General features: G+C 36.1%; 1 protein-coding gene across 6 annotated transcripts in view; it reads left to right on the top strand.

Annotated features, from left to right (window-relative positions):
- The window catches only part of Bicd1 (BICD cargo adaptor 1), a 229526-nt gene that overhangs the window by 195163 nt on the left and 19104 nt on the right, over nt 1-15259 (top strand). For 2 of the 6 annotated variants that reach the window (XM_076852756.1, XM_076852754.1), the window contains exons 7-8: nt 4071-4388; nt 5366-5559. In XM_076852756.1, the coding sequence (XP_076708871.1) occupies nt 4071-4388; nt 5366-5559 (512 nt within the window). Of the gene's footprint in view, nt 1-4070; nt 4389-5365; nt 5560-15259 lie in introns of those variants that run through there. The other 4 variants (XM_076852757.1, XM_076852760.1, XM_076852758.1 and 1 more) reach the window with 4 other exon arrangements.

Consider the following 15259-nt stretch of genomic DNA (forward strand, 5'->3'; position numbering starts at 1 on the left):
AATACACTGTGAATTAAGTTATATTTATATTATTTCTAAAATGTAATTGTGTATATCACTGACTTTTTTACATTGCCCAACTAATTATACAAGTATTACTTTCTATCTCCCCCACCACACACACACCAGTTTTGTTATGAGGAAATGCTTTTTTTTTAATATGAAATAATTAATGAAGAATATTCTGGAAACTCAGAAAGTGAAGGGTTGTATGTTTTCTCTCATATGTGGAAGCTAGAGAGGAAAAAGGGAAAGAAAGGTGGGTGGGGGATCTCATGAAAACTAAAGGGGGGGCTGGGGTTGTGGCTCAGAGGTACAGCACTTGCCTAGCATGCATGAGGCACTGGGTTCGATCCTCAGCACCATATAAAAATCAAGTCACTGTTGTGATTTTATTCTGTATTTCCCTAATGACTAATGATGCGGAGAATCTTTTTATATTCTCATTGGCCTTTTATATATCTTCTTTTAAAAAAGAGAACAACTTTACTGTGATATAATTCACATGCCATATATTTGATCCATTTAAAGTATACCATTCCATGGTTTTTAATATAATAATATAATCACAGATGTCACGTTCCATGTGGCAAAAACACTCAAGGTCACTCCAGGGGAACTGGGCTGCACAAAATAACCACACAAGAGACAGAGATACCTTTTTCTTTGGGGGTCCTGTGACAGCTCCTCTGACCTTAAGGGTCCATAGAAAGAGACTGAGCGCGTGCTGACCCTTTAATTGAGGAGAAGCCATTCAATTGAGGTAAGGGGTCAGGTTTCAAGGGCCTGAGTCTAGCTTCCTCATATCTGCTGTCAGCAGGTTGACTGACATCTAGGAAGGCCACACCCAAGAGCAGAGTAAGAGAAGGGCACACAAAAGGCGTGTCCATGGAACTTTCTATCCCAAACAGGGCGAAGGGCTAATATCACAAGGAACAGGTGAGTGTAGCTCCACCCATGGGGCTGCAGGAAGACACGTTTGTTACCTTTTTACAACTCTCAAGATCAGGGCCACTGTCTACAGCCACTTTGATGTGGCCAGATCACTGGAAGTGACCAACAGAGCCTCACCAATCAGGAGAGGAAAATGCTGGCCACGTGGCATGGCGGCCTCCCACACACAGAGATGTACAATCATCACCAGAGACCATTTTCAAACATTTTTATTACCCCCAAAAGAAACCCCATATCTATTAGCATTCACTCCCCATTCTTCCTAGTGGTGTAACCACCATCTCTTCTCTGACACTATAGATCTGCTTCTTCTGGACATTTCATATAAATAAAAAATAATTTAATTGTGAAAAAATAAAGTTATTGTGTCTACCTAAAGCTAAAAAATAAATATTAGGAAAAAAACTGAAGGGAGATGAGTAGAATAGAGGAAAGGGACGAGGGAAGGGAAATACTTGGGAGTGATATTGTCCAAATTATATTGTTATATTGTATGCATAGACCAATCTGTAACATGAAGTCCCATCATTATGTCCAACTATAATGTACCTATTTTAAAAACGTGGGGAAAAAAAATAATGTACTAGGCTGGTATGTGGCTCTGGGGTAGGGCACTTGCCTATCATGCCCAAGGGCCTGGCTTCCATCCTCAGTACTGCAATAATGATTATTATTACATGTAATTATTTGAGGGTTTCAAAATCTGGAGGTCCTCAATATACTGTTGAAATACCTTTTTTTGTTGTCACAAAGCAGTCTCCTCCCCCCAACAAAAAGCACCAACTATATATATCCTCTTTGATACAAATTTGGTGCAAAATTCACAAAGCATAACTTTGACTTTATTTGCATACTCAGAAAATGATTTACATGTAGCTGATTTAATTTAAAAAAAATATCTTGGGCTTATAGGAATCCCCAGGATCTGTGCAGCTTGCTTTGTAACTTGGGAAAGAAAAGGCTCAAGGTCATATGTGATTGAATCTCTTGGAAATGACAGTCAGAAGGGACCTGAGGGACCACAGGGGTGGAGAGGAACTGGCTTCTGGGGCCCAGAGCACAGTGGTATTTGGAAAGTAGAAGATGTATACCTCTGACCACTATGAGGGATAGGATAGAGAATGGGAATGGTCCCCTCTCCGATGCAAGAAATCAGGTTTATGTTTAGAATCAAGAGAACATAAATTTGTTCTTTGAGAAAGAAATTGAAAACATTTTAAAAGATCATTTGAAGTCTCCATATATGAGTGAGTGGCCTATATACCCCATTAGTTCATTTTCACAGTCATTTATTTTTTCAGATACAGTAATTGCCTAACGCTATATGTTTAAAATATTGTTATCCAGCAGTGAAGATTAATCCAGGTACTGAAATTTGCTTGGTATTTTACTAAAATCTGATTTTTCTTATGATCTACATATCCCCGCTGATTCCTGACAGTCAATGGTAAAGACAATGGCACCCCCTTGATTTCAAGTTCTTTTATCACAGAGCCTGTTTTCTTCTTTAAAATACCCCAGGCTTGTGCTAAATTCAAAGTTTGTATAATGCATCTTGGATAACTCCAAGATGGTCGTTAACCATCTGCTGGTGCATGCAGAGTAATTGTTCTTAATATCTTAATGGATAAATAAAGAGCAGAATCTCAGAATAAGTTTTTTTCCCCCACACTGCCTCTTTCTTCCAAATGCATATGGATGGGCTCAGGTTTTGCATTTGGTGGGGAAATAAATCACTGAGCTTACTTTCATGCTTAGTGCAATCATGAAGCTGAATGAAGATGCTCCTGACAGCTGACTCTACCTCCATCAAACCTTGTGCAGGTTTTCTTTGACAACTCTCTACACTCTCATCTGGTAGAGAAATCATTGAAAATGCCATTTCCTAATTCCAAGAAATCACCCATATTGAAAACAGTGCCAGCTTCGATCTGTACTAAATTAAAATAAAACCTATAAATAGAGATTAAAGAAGCAAATATTTTCTTCATTAACATTATTATTTTTTTGGATGCCACAGACATAACCCATAACAAACTTGTCATGTTCCTGCAAAGAAGAGAAATGTTATACAGCAGAAAGAGCCATTGTAACACATTTAAGGTATTTTGGACATGTGAGACTGTACAATACTACCAAAAAGCAGCCCCCAAAAGAATTCTGTCCTTGGGGTTCATAATGCCTATTCAGAGTGCTCCCATATGTACCCTATTGTGTGGGTTAGTGAACATGCTCTATTGTTTCCTATTAGTATAGGTTATCTCCATTCTGTTGGTAGGAAGACCAGTATTCTGTATATCTAAATTCTAGTCAAATTTATTTCAGTAGTTTTTCCCTTATCCATGAGATAAGATCCCCAGAAACCACTGATCATACCACTGATCATACTAAACCCTATGTATAGTGGTTTTTTCCTATACCTGTTACAAGGTTTAAGTTATAAATTAGGCACAATGACAATTAACAATAATAAAATAGAATGATTATAATATTATATGCTGTAATAAAAGTTACGTGCCCTGTTTTTTTCCTATACATAACTAAAGAGAGGGCTGGGTAACCAGAAGATGTTATTGGCCTTAGAAATGGTCACTATATATAAAAAATGTAACTGTGAAAAAGTTTAAGTTATCAAATAGGCACAGCAAAAGATTAACAATAATAAATAATATAACAATTATAACAGTATAGAGTAATAAAATCTTGAGAATGAAATTTTGAGCCAGGTGTGCGGTACTTGCCTGTACTAGTTATGTACTAGTTATGATTCTGGAGGCTGGGGCAAGAGGATCTCAAGTTTGAGGTCAGCCTCAGCAATTTAGTGAGACCCTGTCTCAAAATAAAAAATGAAAAAGGGGGATGTAGTTTGGTGGTAAAGTACCCCTGGGTCCAATCCCCAGGCCACAAATAAAAATTAGATAAAATAATCTAAAAGATAAAAGAAAACTCTTTTGAATCAAGATAAATAAAATTTGGGGACCATAGATAATCTCAGGTAACTGAAACTGTGGGGAAGTGAAATTACGATTAAGGGAGGAATATTGTACTTTCCAACTTGAGTTCCAGTTCAGTTTCCCCAAGATGTCCCCCTCACCACCTTTCTGTTTGGGTTCCAGATGTGATGAATATGTCACACAGTTGGATGAGATGCAGAGACAGTTAGCAGCCGCAGAGGATGAGAAGAAGACTCTAAACACTTTGTTACGAATGGCTATCCAGCAAAAACTCGCCCTGACCCAGCGGCTGGAGGACTTAGAGTTTGACCATGAGCAGTCCCGTCGCAGCAAAGGCAAACTTGGAAAGAGCAAGATCGGCAGCCCTAAAGTAAGTGGGGAGGCATCAGTCACCGTGCCCACCATAGACACTTACCTCCTGCATAGTCAGGGCCCACAGACACCCACCATTCGGGTCAGCAGTGGCACTCAGAGGAAAAGGTATGCATGCAGCGATCTTCATAGTATGGTGCAGTGGCCAGATTTTAGTTAACTGCAAAAATTAATGTGCTCTTGTTGTGGTGGCTGGAGGAGGGGAAGGAGAAGGAAAAATGGGAGCTGCTATAGATGGGCTTTGCAAATATTGGTCTTCCCAGGTCAAAACCTTGTGATAATCATGCTACTATATTCCTTTCTGCCCCCATCCCCACCGCTTTGACCATAAAATAATTTTCAAAGTGTCTGTTCATATTTTTGCTGCTCTTTGTATGCATATATGCCTCTCCCTTACCTCCAACTGGAAAATTGGTAAAGGTGGATAATGAGAATGAAGCTGTGTTCTACTTGGATTATAAGTCATTGTACCTCTGGAAATGGTGCTATTTACCAGCTTCTCTTTAACGGGGCAAGGATATGAATATGTTCTCTTAAGGGAACTTTTGTCCATATGACCCAAACTGATGACTGAAAGGGCATGCCTGTATTTAGGAAAAACGGAATGGAATACATAAACTCCTTTCCTTTAAAAAGCAAGTTTTTTTGCTCTTTCAGTTGGCATGTGAATATTTCACAGAGAAACCATTTGTAAGGTTTTTGGTGGCCTGATTTCATGACATTTTTCCGCCAAGCCCTGGTTATTGAGTTACATACCTGGTGTTTGTCTGTTAATATAGTAAAACTTTCTATTTTTAGCTTTCGTTTAAGAATCAAATAATACATATATTTTCTATTTGAGGTTCAAACTGACTAACTGTAATAAATCTCTTTTCCAGTATCCAAAACAGTTTCCAAATAGGGTTGTATCCTGGTGTGGAAACTAAAACAAGTAGCAAAAAAAAAAAAAAAAAAAAAATCTTGATTTACATATTAAAACAATTAAATGCCAATATAAATAATGTTGTCACTGGTGAGGCGTTGAAAGGTAATTAAAGTAAAACTTTTTTGTTTCCTATATGTATTTTTCTTGGATCTCCTGCAAGACAATTTTCACCTTCCCTTTGTGATCAGAGCCGTCCCAGGACTTCAGGGGCTTCCTACCTACAGAATTTATTAAGAGTTCCCCCTGATCCCACCTCCACAGAATCATTTCTTCTGAAGGGCCCCCCTTCCATGAGTGAATTCATCCAAGGGCACCGGCTCAGCAAGGAAAAAAGGTTAACCGTGGCTCCACCAGGTAAACATTTTTTCCTTGGGTGCATGTGATGCAAATGTCTAGTTGAATAGACGACTCTCCCCTTCCTTCCAGCCGCTCAACACGCTCCCCCATCCACAGAACCTAACTCTGAGGGACTTTGATGATGTGTGAATTCCCAGCACTGAAGTAAAGATTCCTCTGCACTTAGCTTGACCATAGCCAGACACTGTTCCTGAGAGGACTCTAGGGACTTCCTTCCAGCAGCCAAGGATAGACATGAGAGCTGGAAGGAATGGGAGAGGGAAAGGGAGATTAGCCAGCCGTGCACAGCAGGGCACACACCTGAATCCTCTCTGCAGTTTGGTCGTTCGTGGTGATTCCATCTGGGTCAGATTTTGAGTTTGGCTCTTATCACGTTTAATGTAATTTCACCCCAGAGCCATGTTTATATTATGGCTTTTGAACCAATTCCTTTTGTAGTGACTCAGAATGTCTCCTCGGTCATTATACAGAAAATTAAAGTGAACTCCATGAAGGCTTTGCTCCTCAGGAACATTTAGGTATTAGTATAAGGTTCTTGTCATTTGTAAGCCCTTAATTTATGCTTACCAGTATGCTCACAATTTATTTTAACATTACTGGGTTTTTTTTTTTAATCTTTCCTATGAAAAGGCTTAAATCAAAAGCATGATTTATGGCAAATAAAGAAAATGTGACTTCTGGCAAATAAAGATTATCCTTTTGCAAAACCCCTGCATGTTCAGTATAAGTTAGAGATGGCCAACAGGAAGCCCATGGAAGAAAATAAGCCCAAGGGCAGCTATTATTTGTCTATTACAGGGAACCAAAAATTAAAACAAATTCAAGTTAGTTGTCAGCAGTTACAAATTCAGGGATTTCATATGAACACCTGTTATTTCTGGCCTCTTTTGAATGATTCTGGATATCTGGCAGCCCTTGGTCTGCATTCATGCATGTCAACAACCTGTTGGAGCTCAGTAGTGGCTGCTGTCGTTAGATAGGGAAAACCTGGCACTTGGTCACATCACTCCCTATGACCGACACAGCCTGCTCTACTTTTTCTGTTACCTTCTGGCCTCTACTGTAGCTTCTGAGTTTGCCACCTTTGTGAGAGTTTTGTTTGTCTGTCTGTCTTTTTAAATTTATTTCAATTTTACTTCCTACCCAATTTACTTCAATTTTACCTTAATTCCTTTTTGGAAACCTCAACCTTTGGATCTCTAATATTTTTCTTCTCTGATTCATTTGATCAGCCTACTGATTGGGATTAAAAGATGTGCTATAATGATTTATATCACATGTTCTACATTCTAAGAATGTTGAGGAAATCAGTAATGGGGTAACAGCCCAGATGCACAGGTACACACACAAAAGTAACCCTTCCAATGGTTACTTCTACTTTTATAACTCATTTTCTAATTTTTTAGACACTTTTGGAAGGTACCTTGAAGTATTCTGTGAACCACCAAAGGGGTAATGATATGCCAGGGCACCTAACTTGGGTAAAACCCACAAAAGTCTCTTTTTAGTGTTACAAATGGATTTAGTAGCACTGTCTACTCGAATTTAGAAAATAAATGGTATGATTAATAAGTAACTCCTGTTGCATTTCACTTTAAAAGGTGGTGTAGCAATAAGATTAAAAATGAATAAAATCTAACAGTAGCTATTTTCATTTTTGTATGACTGCTTGGTTCTTGTGTACATGAATATATATTTTACATCATTATCATTACATTGTGGAAGTCATTAATATTACATCATTAACATTTCCATGTTGCTACTTGGTCATTGTTATTTTTAAGGTTATTGTATCTTAAATTTTATTTCAGATGTTGTTATTGTATTAGTCACTCCTTCCCCTGGGGTTGTCCACTGGAATGGTATTTCCATTATATGGTATATTATTGAATGCTGCTGGGAATAGCTTCATGCGTTCAACAACTCATGTATTCGATTTTTTCTCAAGAGTGAAATCATGGGTTAGAAGTTGAACATCTTTATGGCTTTTGCTACATTTTGATGTTGTCAAAAGGGTATATCAGTGTGCAGACTGCCCCACAAAGCATTTTCCCCTTCTGCTAAATCTTTCTCCTACTTTACACACAACTGTAAATATCTTCAGCTCTAAGACCACTTAGCTAATGTGAATTAAAATGCCATTATTTTTCTTAAATTCTTTAGTTTTGAGTAACCAGAGATGTTATTGGCCTAAGAAATGGTTACTATATTTAAGATTATAACTCAGAATCACCACCTGACCAAAAAATCTCTTTAATGATAACTTACTAGTAAACTTTATATTTCTAACCATTTCTTTGAAGTTAAAATAAGAGGAAAAGAAGTAAAGCTCTTACAGCCCACAGAACTTCCAATTATATATCATGGAATCAATTAGATTAATTCTTAACAAATTACCATTAGATCAATCAACAATAATTTCTAAAAGATCTTGAATAAATCAGTTACTATAGAAATTGGTTGATCACACCAAACAAACTAGCTCCTAAAAATACCTGCATTATTGAACTACAGTGGGTAAAATATATTGAATGTTGTTTAGAACGCTTTTACTATATAAAATATTTTCATTATGCCAAAAACAGGGAACTATGTCATATTTATAACCAATCCTATGTTCTATGCAAGCAATATCTTAAACCTATAAGTAATAATAGATTTTGAGATTTTTTTATTCATGAGTTTAATATACATTGTTGATTATTATAAAATTTGCTGGCTGGTAACAACTTATATCAACCATTTTTAATGTATAATTTCCTGTTCATTTATCAGAATGTTTTTGTTAAACATTGTTTTCTAAAATACATATTAAATATATATTTTTAGGCAACTTAAGTTATTTAAATGAGCAGATACATCAACATTATTTTCCTTTTGAGGATCGCTGAAATAATTATATCAATAAGTTAATTATATTAGTTTGTTTTTTTTTTAAACATGGAACATAAAATGTTTTCACTCTAAGATGTATTTTTAAATAGATTTCATTTCTATGAGGTGACCAACAAAAAACCCAGTCCTCTTTAAAACACAATTTCTCAATTCTTAAGAGTCCACTCTAGGGTAGAACATTGATTTACATTATTAGTTTTACACTAGTTGATTAGTACATTGTACTAATTGATTTGTTACTTTAATATGACTTTTGGGGGGAAAATTTTGGTCCTTGCCTCTGAATTTGGTTCTGCTGAGTCATCCACTGAAATTCCAGAGTTTTCTGCTCATGACTGTTGACTTATTCTTGACATTATCCTTATCCTGCCACACAAAATCCCGAGTCCTCCTACTCCTCTTAATTTTTACAGTTTCAATTACCAGCTCATCTGAGAAGTGCCTTCCAGCGTTGATGAACTTGAATCAAAAGGGACCCTGTTGTCATCAAGAATTTATAATCAGGCAGCAGATTGCATATCTTCATAAACTTGTTGCTGTTTTGTAGCCAACATTTCATCTTGATGTTATAACTACCTAGGCTTATATAATAATAGTAATAATGATAACAACAACAACAATATCATCTTACCATTTAATCAGTAATTAAAATCTATCAGAATATGTTAAAGGAATCCATTCTATCAGAATATGTAAAAGGAATCCACAGGCAAGAGATGTTCTTTCTGTAGAAAAGATCTGATTGTAGCATTTGTACAAGATAAATAAGAAATGTCAAACCTGAAAAAGCAACTTTGGCATTTTCTTAAAGTACTATCCTATATAATTTGCTCTTTAAATCATTACTGAACTGGTGTTAAGAGAATTGCATTGCCTTGAAATCTGAAATTTTTCTATAATATTTTAGACTTTGCTGATTTTAAAAACAACTCAGAGAAATGTGTTGACCTTAGATTCACAATCCTTTTAGAATCTGTAGTCAAGCAGGGCATGATGCTGCACGTCTATGATCCCAGTGACTTAAGAGGCTGTGACAACTGGATGACAAGTTTGAGGCCAGCCTTGGTAACTTAATGACACCCTGTCTCAAAATTTAAAATTTTAAAAAGGGATGGAGATGCAGTTCGGTGGTAAAGCATTCTTGGATTCAATCCCTGTACTTAAAAAAAAATTTCGTAGTCAACATACCAACAAGCATGTTCATAGTAAAAATTGCTTTTACATTTCACTACATTCAAACAAGTAAACAATTTTCTGTTTGTATTGCAAAGCTTGTGTTCTTAAGCTTATACCAAAACCACATTTTTTTCATTAAACCATTTGCTTATTTGTTCATTCACTTATTCATCAAATATAACAAAATTTATTGAGTACCTATTATGTGTCAGGCACTTTTCTTGACTCTTGATATAAAATGATATTCAAATGAAACACAATTCTGTCCTTCAGGAAACTCACAGCCTGGTAGGGGATGAAGGCATGCAAATAAGTAATGGAGTTAACAGATGTTCCTGGAATAAATGAAGGAGTTAGGTTAGGCACAGCCTTCTAAAAGTGAGGCAAATGCTGACCGTGAATGATGATTAGATGTTGATAGGCAGAAGGTAGAGGTGCAAGGGGTGGGTAATGAAGAGACCTTTCTAAAAGTCAACTTGTACAGAAGACATCAGCTTGAGGGGTGGAACCTAAGTCAAGACTGTAAAAGTGGGCAGGGACTTGTAATCAGGTTAGCGCAAGCGGACTTTACACCACTGAGCTCACCTAACAGTTACGAATAGGATCAGATGTCTATTATGTGAAACCATCCTGACAGCAAGGTGAAGAATGGATTAGGTACAGGTTAACATCTCAGATAAAGAAGTAGGTATGGAAACTGATAGAATGTGCAAATGAAAGAGGGTGTTGACCAGAATCAAAACTGAGAGAAACATTTGTATGTGTGTGAAGTTTTAAAAGTCCAGCCTGTGTGTGAAATCCAGCATGTCCTGTGTGCATGCAGCCTGCTTTTAACACCTTCTTCATCTTCCCATGTGGAAAGAGCTTAGCGAATGCTATTTGAATTTACCTCCTGAACTAATGGCCCTAGTAGTTTTTTTTTAATAAGTTATATTTTTCTATAGAGGCTTTCCTATTTATGTCTCTTCCAGGTCTTCATATCACTATCCTTTCTTTTTCTACAGTATTTAATTCTTGAAATAGTTTAAGTGCGCAGGATCTGCTAAAACCTGTGATCATGTGGGAATGGGGGCTACCGGGGTGGAACCCAGGACCTTCAGTGTGCTAGGCAAGTGCTCTACCACTGAGCTACACTTCCAGCCTGTAATCTTTGAGGCTTAGATTTTTTTTTTAACACAGCTTCCACAGAATTCTTCCTTGTGGAGGAAGGCTTAGGCATTACCTGACACTAGAGCATGTTGTCTTTATTTTGGGATCTGCTATTAACAAAAGTTAATTCAAAAATATTCATTCAGGGATAGGGATGTAGCCCAGTGATAAAGCACTTTCCTAGCATCCGTGAGAACCAAGCACCACAAAAATATATATATATTTTTAAATAAAATAAACAATTCAGAAGATTACCAAACACATGTTGAAAAATACATTTTCTTCTATCCTGTCTCAAGGTAGTATGCAATTAGAAATTGGTTCAGATTTCCAAATTTAAGGGAATCATAAATGCTACAGGAGTTTTTTTTTTCCTTCCTTTTGGGAGGTTTAACCATGATTCTTTTTACAGTCGAAATATACAAAATCTTGAATCTCTTAATTTTTTTTTCAATATTCAAATGGTAATTTTATTTTTATAGGAAATCTTTTAGAATGATCTTGAATTAGAATATGCATTGTTAAGGATATTATCTGAGAGCTGTGTCTCATTGTTAGATTTCATTTGTCACTGTTCATGACAAGCACCTAATAGAAAACTGAAAAATACAGGAATTTATATCTAATTTTTCCCAACTAGCTCTACTTTTGCTTTGTTTAGATAAATATCACATAGCCTCAAATTTAGCCCAGTGTTCTTGATTTTGATAAATGGTTTCATAAAAAATATTTTGGACTTTTAAGATTTCTGCTCTTTTATTTTCTCTTGCAAAGGTTATAAGCTTTATGTATCATATATAGCAGTTTTGCTGTTGTATACATAAGTGCAAACATTAAAGAAGCCTTTGTCTACACTAGGGAGAACTAGCTGCTGCCTCACTGTGGGCCAATGCAGACAGCAAAGAGGTTAGCATCAGATTCCTGGATGAGTCCTAAGCTCCCGTGGATAGGAACCTCCTTGGCCTTTGAAACGGAGGATCTTGCCCAGTACCTGGGCCTTCAGTTTGTTCCATAATTGATCAGTGGTCCAAATTTCCTACAATATCAGAAAATAAATGCTTTATTGTGGTGTGTCTTCCACATGTGTGGTTCTCTTACTGTATTGGTTTATTGATAGTATATTTGAGATACAGTTTACTATAGTTGTTGCAGTGAAATCTACATAACAATTGCATTTGGCAAATTTCCAAGTGAATTATTTATTTGTCTCCTTATTTAAGCCAGGCGGTGCGTGTATCATTTTGAATTGTCTTTATTTGGTTGCTTTAACATATGCACACCTAAAAATCAAGGCAAAGATAAGCAAATATCCACTTTAGATGGTAACATTTGTGACCATGTAGTACAAAGTACTGTAGAAAGGTATATGTAAATATATCAGCTTCCCTTGTTTTTATTTTACTCCTTTTTTATGTTAGAGTTTTTAAGTATACTTTTCAATAGTTAATTGTGTTTCAAATTCAAAAAGTACGAAATATTATACAAACAAAAGTAGACCTCTGCCACAACTGTGCCTGTCCAGCCTTTTCTATCCTTATAGAAATACATTCTGTGGGCTGGGGTTGTGGCATGTGCGAGGCCCTGGGTTCGATCCTCAGCACCAAAATAAAATAAATAAAGGTACTATATCCAACTACAACTAAAAAAATAAATAAATACTTGAAAGAAATACATTCTGTACATATGTAAGTGAACATACATATATAACCCATTTTATATATGTATTAACAACATTGGCACGTTTTATATATGCATTTTATATATGTACTAACAACTTTGGCACATCCACCAACATTATGCATGCTATTTTTTTCACCTAATGTACCTTAACTCTTCTTTCATATCAACCCATCTTTTTATTTTTTAATCAGAAGAAATTACACAGGGGAAGGAAGATAAGCTTGAATTCTTTAAGAAAACTTAAAATATAAGCCAAGCATTGTGCTGCACTCCTATAATCCCAGAAATTCTAGAGGCTGAGACATGAGGATCACAGTTTTAAGGATAGCCTGGGCAATTTAGCAAGGTCTTGTCTCAAAATAAAATTAAAAAGGACTGGGGATATGGCTCAGTTGTAGAATGCCCCTGGGTTCAGTCCTCAGTGATATCAAAATAATAAAATAAAACACCTTGAAATGTTTCCATGTGTAGAACAGGAATATTTTTTCCAAATGACAAAATGACAGCTATGAGACTGTTTAACTTCCTAAGTCAGAATTATCCAATAGAAATAACATAAGCCCCATGTGTAATTTACAATTCTCTAATAGTCAGATTTTTAAAAGTAAATGAAACAAGTAATCTTAATAAGATATTATAAATATATCCATGATATTATCATTTCAACATGAAAATCATAGAAGTAGTTATTAATGAGATATTTTACGTTTTTTTCCTCAGTCTTTGAAAATTCTGTATTATGAACTTACAGGTGTATCTCAATTTCAGCCACATGAAAAGCACCCCATGTGGCTAATGGCTAGTTTACTGGACAGTGCAGTTCTAAACCTTCCCTTACCAACTGTTTTGACCAGATACAACGACTACACAGAAATCTAATTGTAATAACTAACATCTGATGTTTAAAATAAGATTTAAGATGGCACATAACTTTTCTTTTAAACAGAAATAGTGGTTCTGATATTTGCTATTGCAAATTGATTCTGCGTTCTCTCTGATTCATAGCTCTGTTTTAAATAGATATTAAATATTTAATATTAACATTTAATATTAAAATATTAAGTAATATTAAATGTTTGCATATCCTTTTTTATATGTATCTTTTATTCGTTTCTAGGTCTCCTTGGTAGGATAATAAGTTAATTCCTATTGTTTAGGTATGTGCTAATAAAACACGTTCCTTAAATATTCTTAAAACAATAAAATGACCTCAAGGCTTTTTTTTTTTTTTCTTTTTAAATTGCTGCAGTCTAGTTGTGAAAAATCCCATATTTCTTATTTTAAGCAGGGAGTGCCTTGTAAGTGTGTAAAATGCATCTTGCCAGTTTTAAGTGGCACCTTTTAATGGTGCCACATATAGATCGAAAATGCATCGAACTGTTTCAAGGTGAGTTCCAAATGTTTTCCTTCTTCCCAGAATAACAGAGAAGATGAAGACAATACTAAGTAAGCTATTTCATGCTACAAATTGGAGCCACTCAACAAATAAGGCAATGATTGATGGGACATCTGATGACCACAGTTCTATCTTGTTTTGTTTTTATTTTTGTTTTTTTATTCCCTCTTCTATCAGGTATTCCTGTCCAGAACTTGGATTTCCTTAAACTATTCCACATTCAAAACCTGAGCATTGTAAGCAAAATAAACTATGATAAAAAGATGGGAATTCCATCATTATTGAAGGAATTATATGACAACTTCACAGCAGGAATGTGCATAGATTAGATCATATTTTCAATCCATGTTGACTAATTGGTATTATTATATAATTTTAAACTTAAAGTTTAAAGCTTAAAGTTATATTAAAATTTTATTAAATCCATGAAAACTGAAATTTTCTAATTTAAATCCTTAGGGGAAAAAACTTTTCTCATATATTCATTAAGTGAAAGAAAATATACTTAGTTGATATTCTCAATTGCTGCATATTCAGAGCAAAAGTGATTAGGTTGTGCTTGTATCCACCCAAGTCCACCAACATGGTGCTGAAGATTGTGAGGTCTCCAGGAGGTAGCAGTGTCCAGAGGGGTTCATTACCCCTCTGGAGAAGGAACAGGTATGCTGAGATGCACGGAAAGTCCAGGACATTCCCAGCAGTAACTACTGTCCTCTCCTGACACCTGCCCAAATGGCCCTGCTTTCTGGCTCATAGAAAAACATATCAACAGGAGCGCTAGAAAACCCAAAGAGACACTCTCAGAGTTGGTTCCTAGACCATACAACCTGCTGTAGACTCACTTAAGTGACCAGCCTCCAACCAATAATAAACTAAGCCAAATACTGAATGAAACCAGTGTGCATTTTATCCGTCTCCACCCCAAGTCCAAGAACAACCTTTATCCTACCATCTGCAATTACCTATAGCACCTGACCCTTAACTTCTTTGGTGTCCTTGATGCTAGGTACTTCAGTGACTCGCATTTGTTATTGCCTTTGTATCCCAAAGCCCCATGTGCAAAAAGAGTTCTCATGGACGGCTGGGATCTCTCCTCTTGAACTCCATGGAAAAGAGACCATCAAGGTCTTTGTCAGGCTTCTGTGCTGTGCCCATACTATTTAGTACAACCTGCTGGCCCTGGTTTGTTGTATCCCAGTCACCCTCATTATAAGTACATGACACCCTTTATTATAACAAAACTTCTGATTATAAGGCATTACCTGAAAGGTTTTATCCAAACTACACCCTCTGAAAAAGAGGGTGAAGCAGTCCTGAAGGAGCTCAGACCATCCCTAAGCTTCTCTCATTCTGTGAATTCAATTCCATGATGGGGTCTGGAGCCCCTTATGTAAAACCCAC

The sequence above is a fragment of the Callospermophilus lateralis genome, chromosome 4 (assembly GCF_048772815.1).
Source record: "Callospermophilus lateralis isolate mCalLat2 chromosome 4, mCalLat2.hap1, whole genome shotgun sequence".
In the NCBI taxonomy this organism is placed as follows: Eukaryota; Metazoa; Chordata; class Mammalia; order Rodentia; family Sciuridae; genus Callospermophilus; species Callospermophilus lateralis.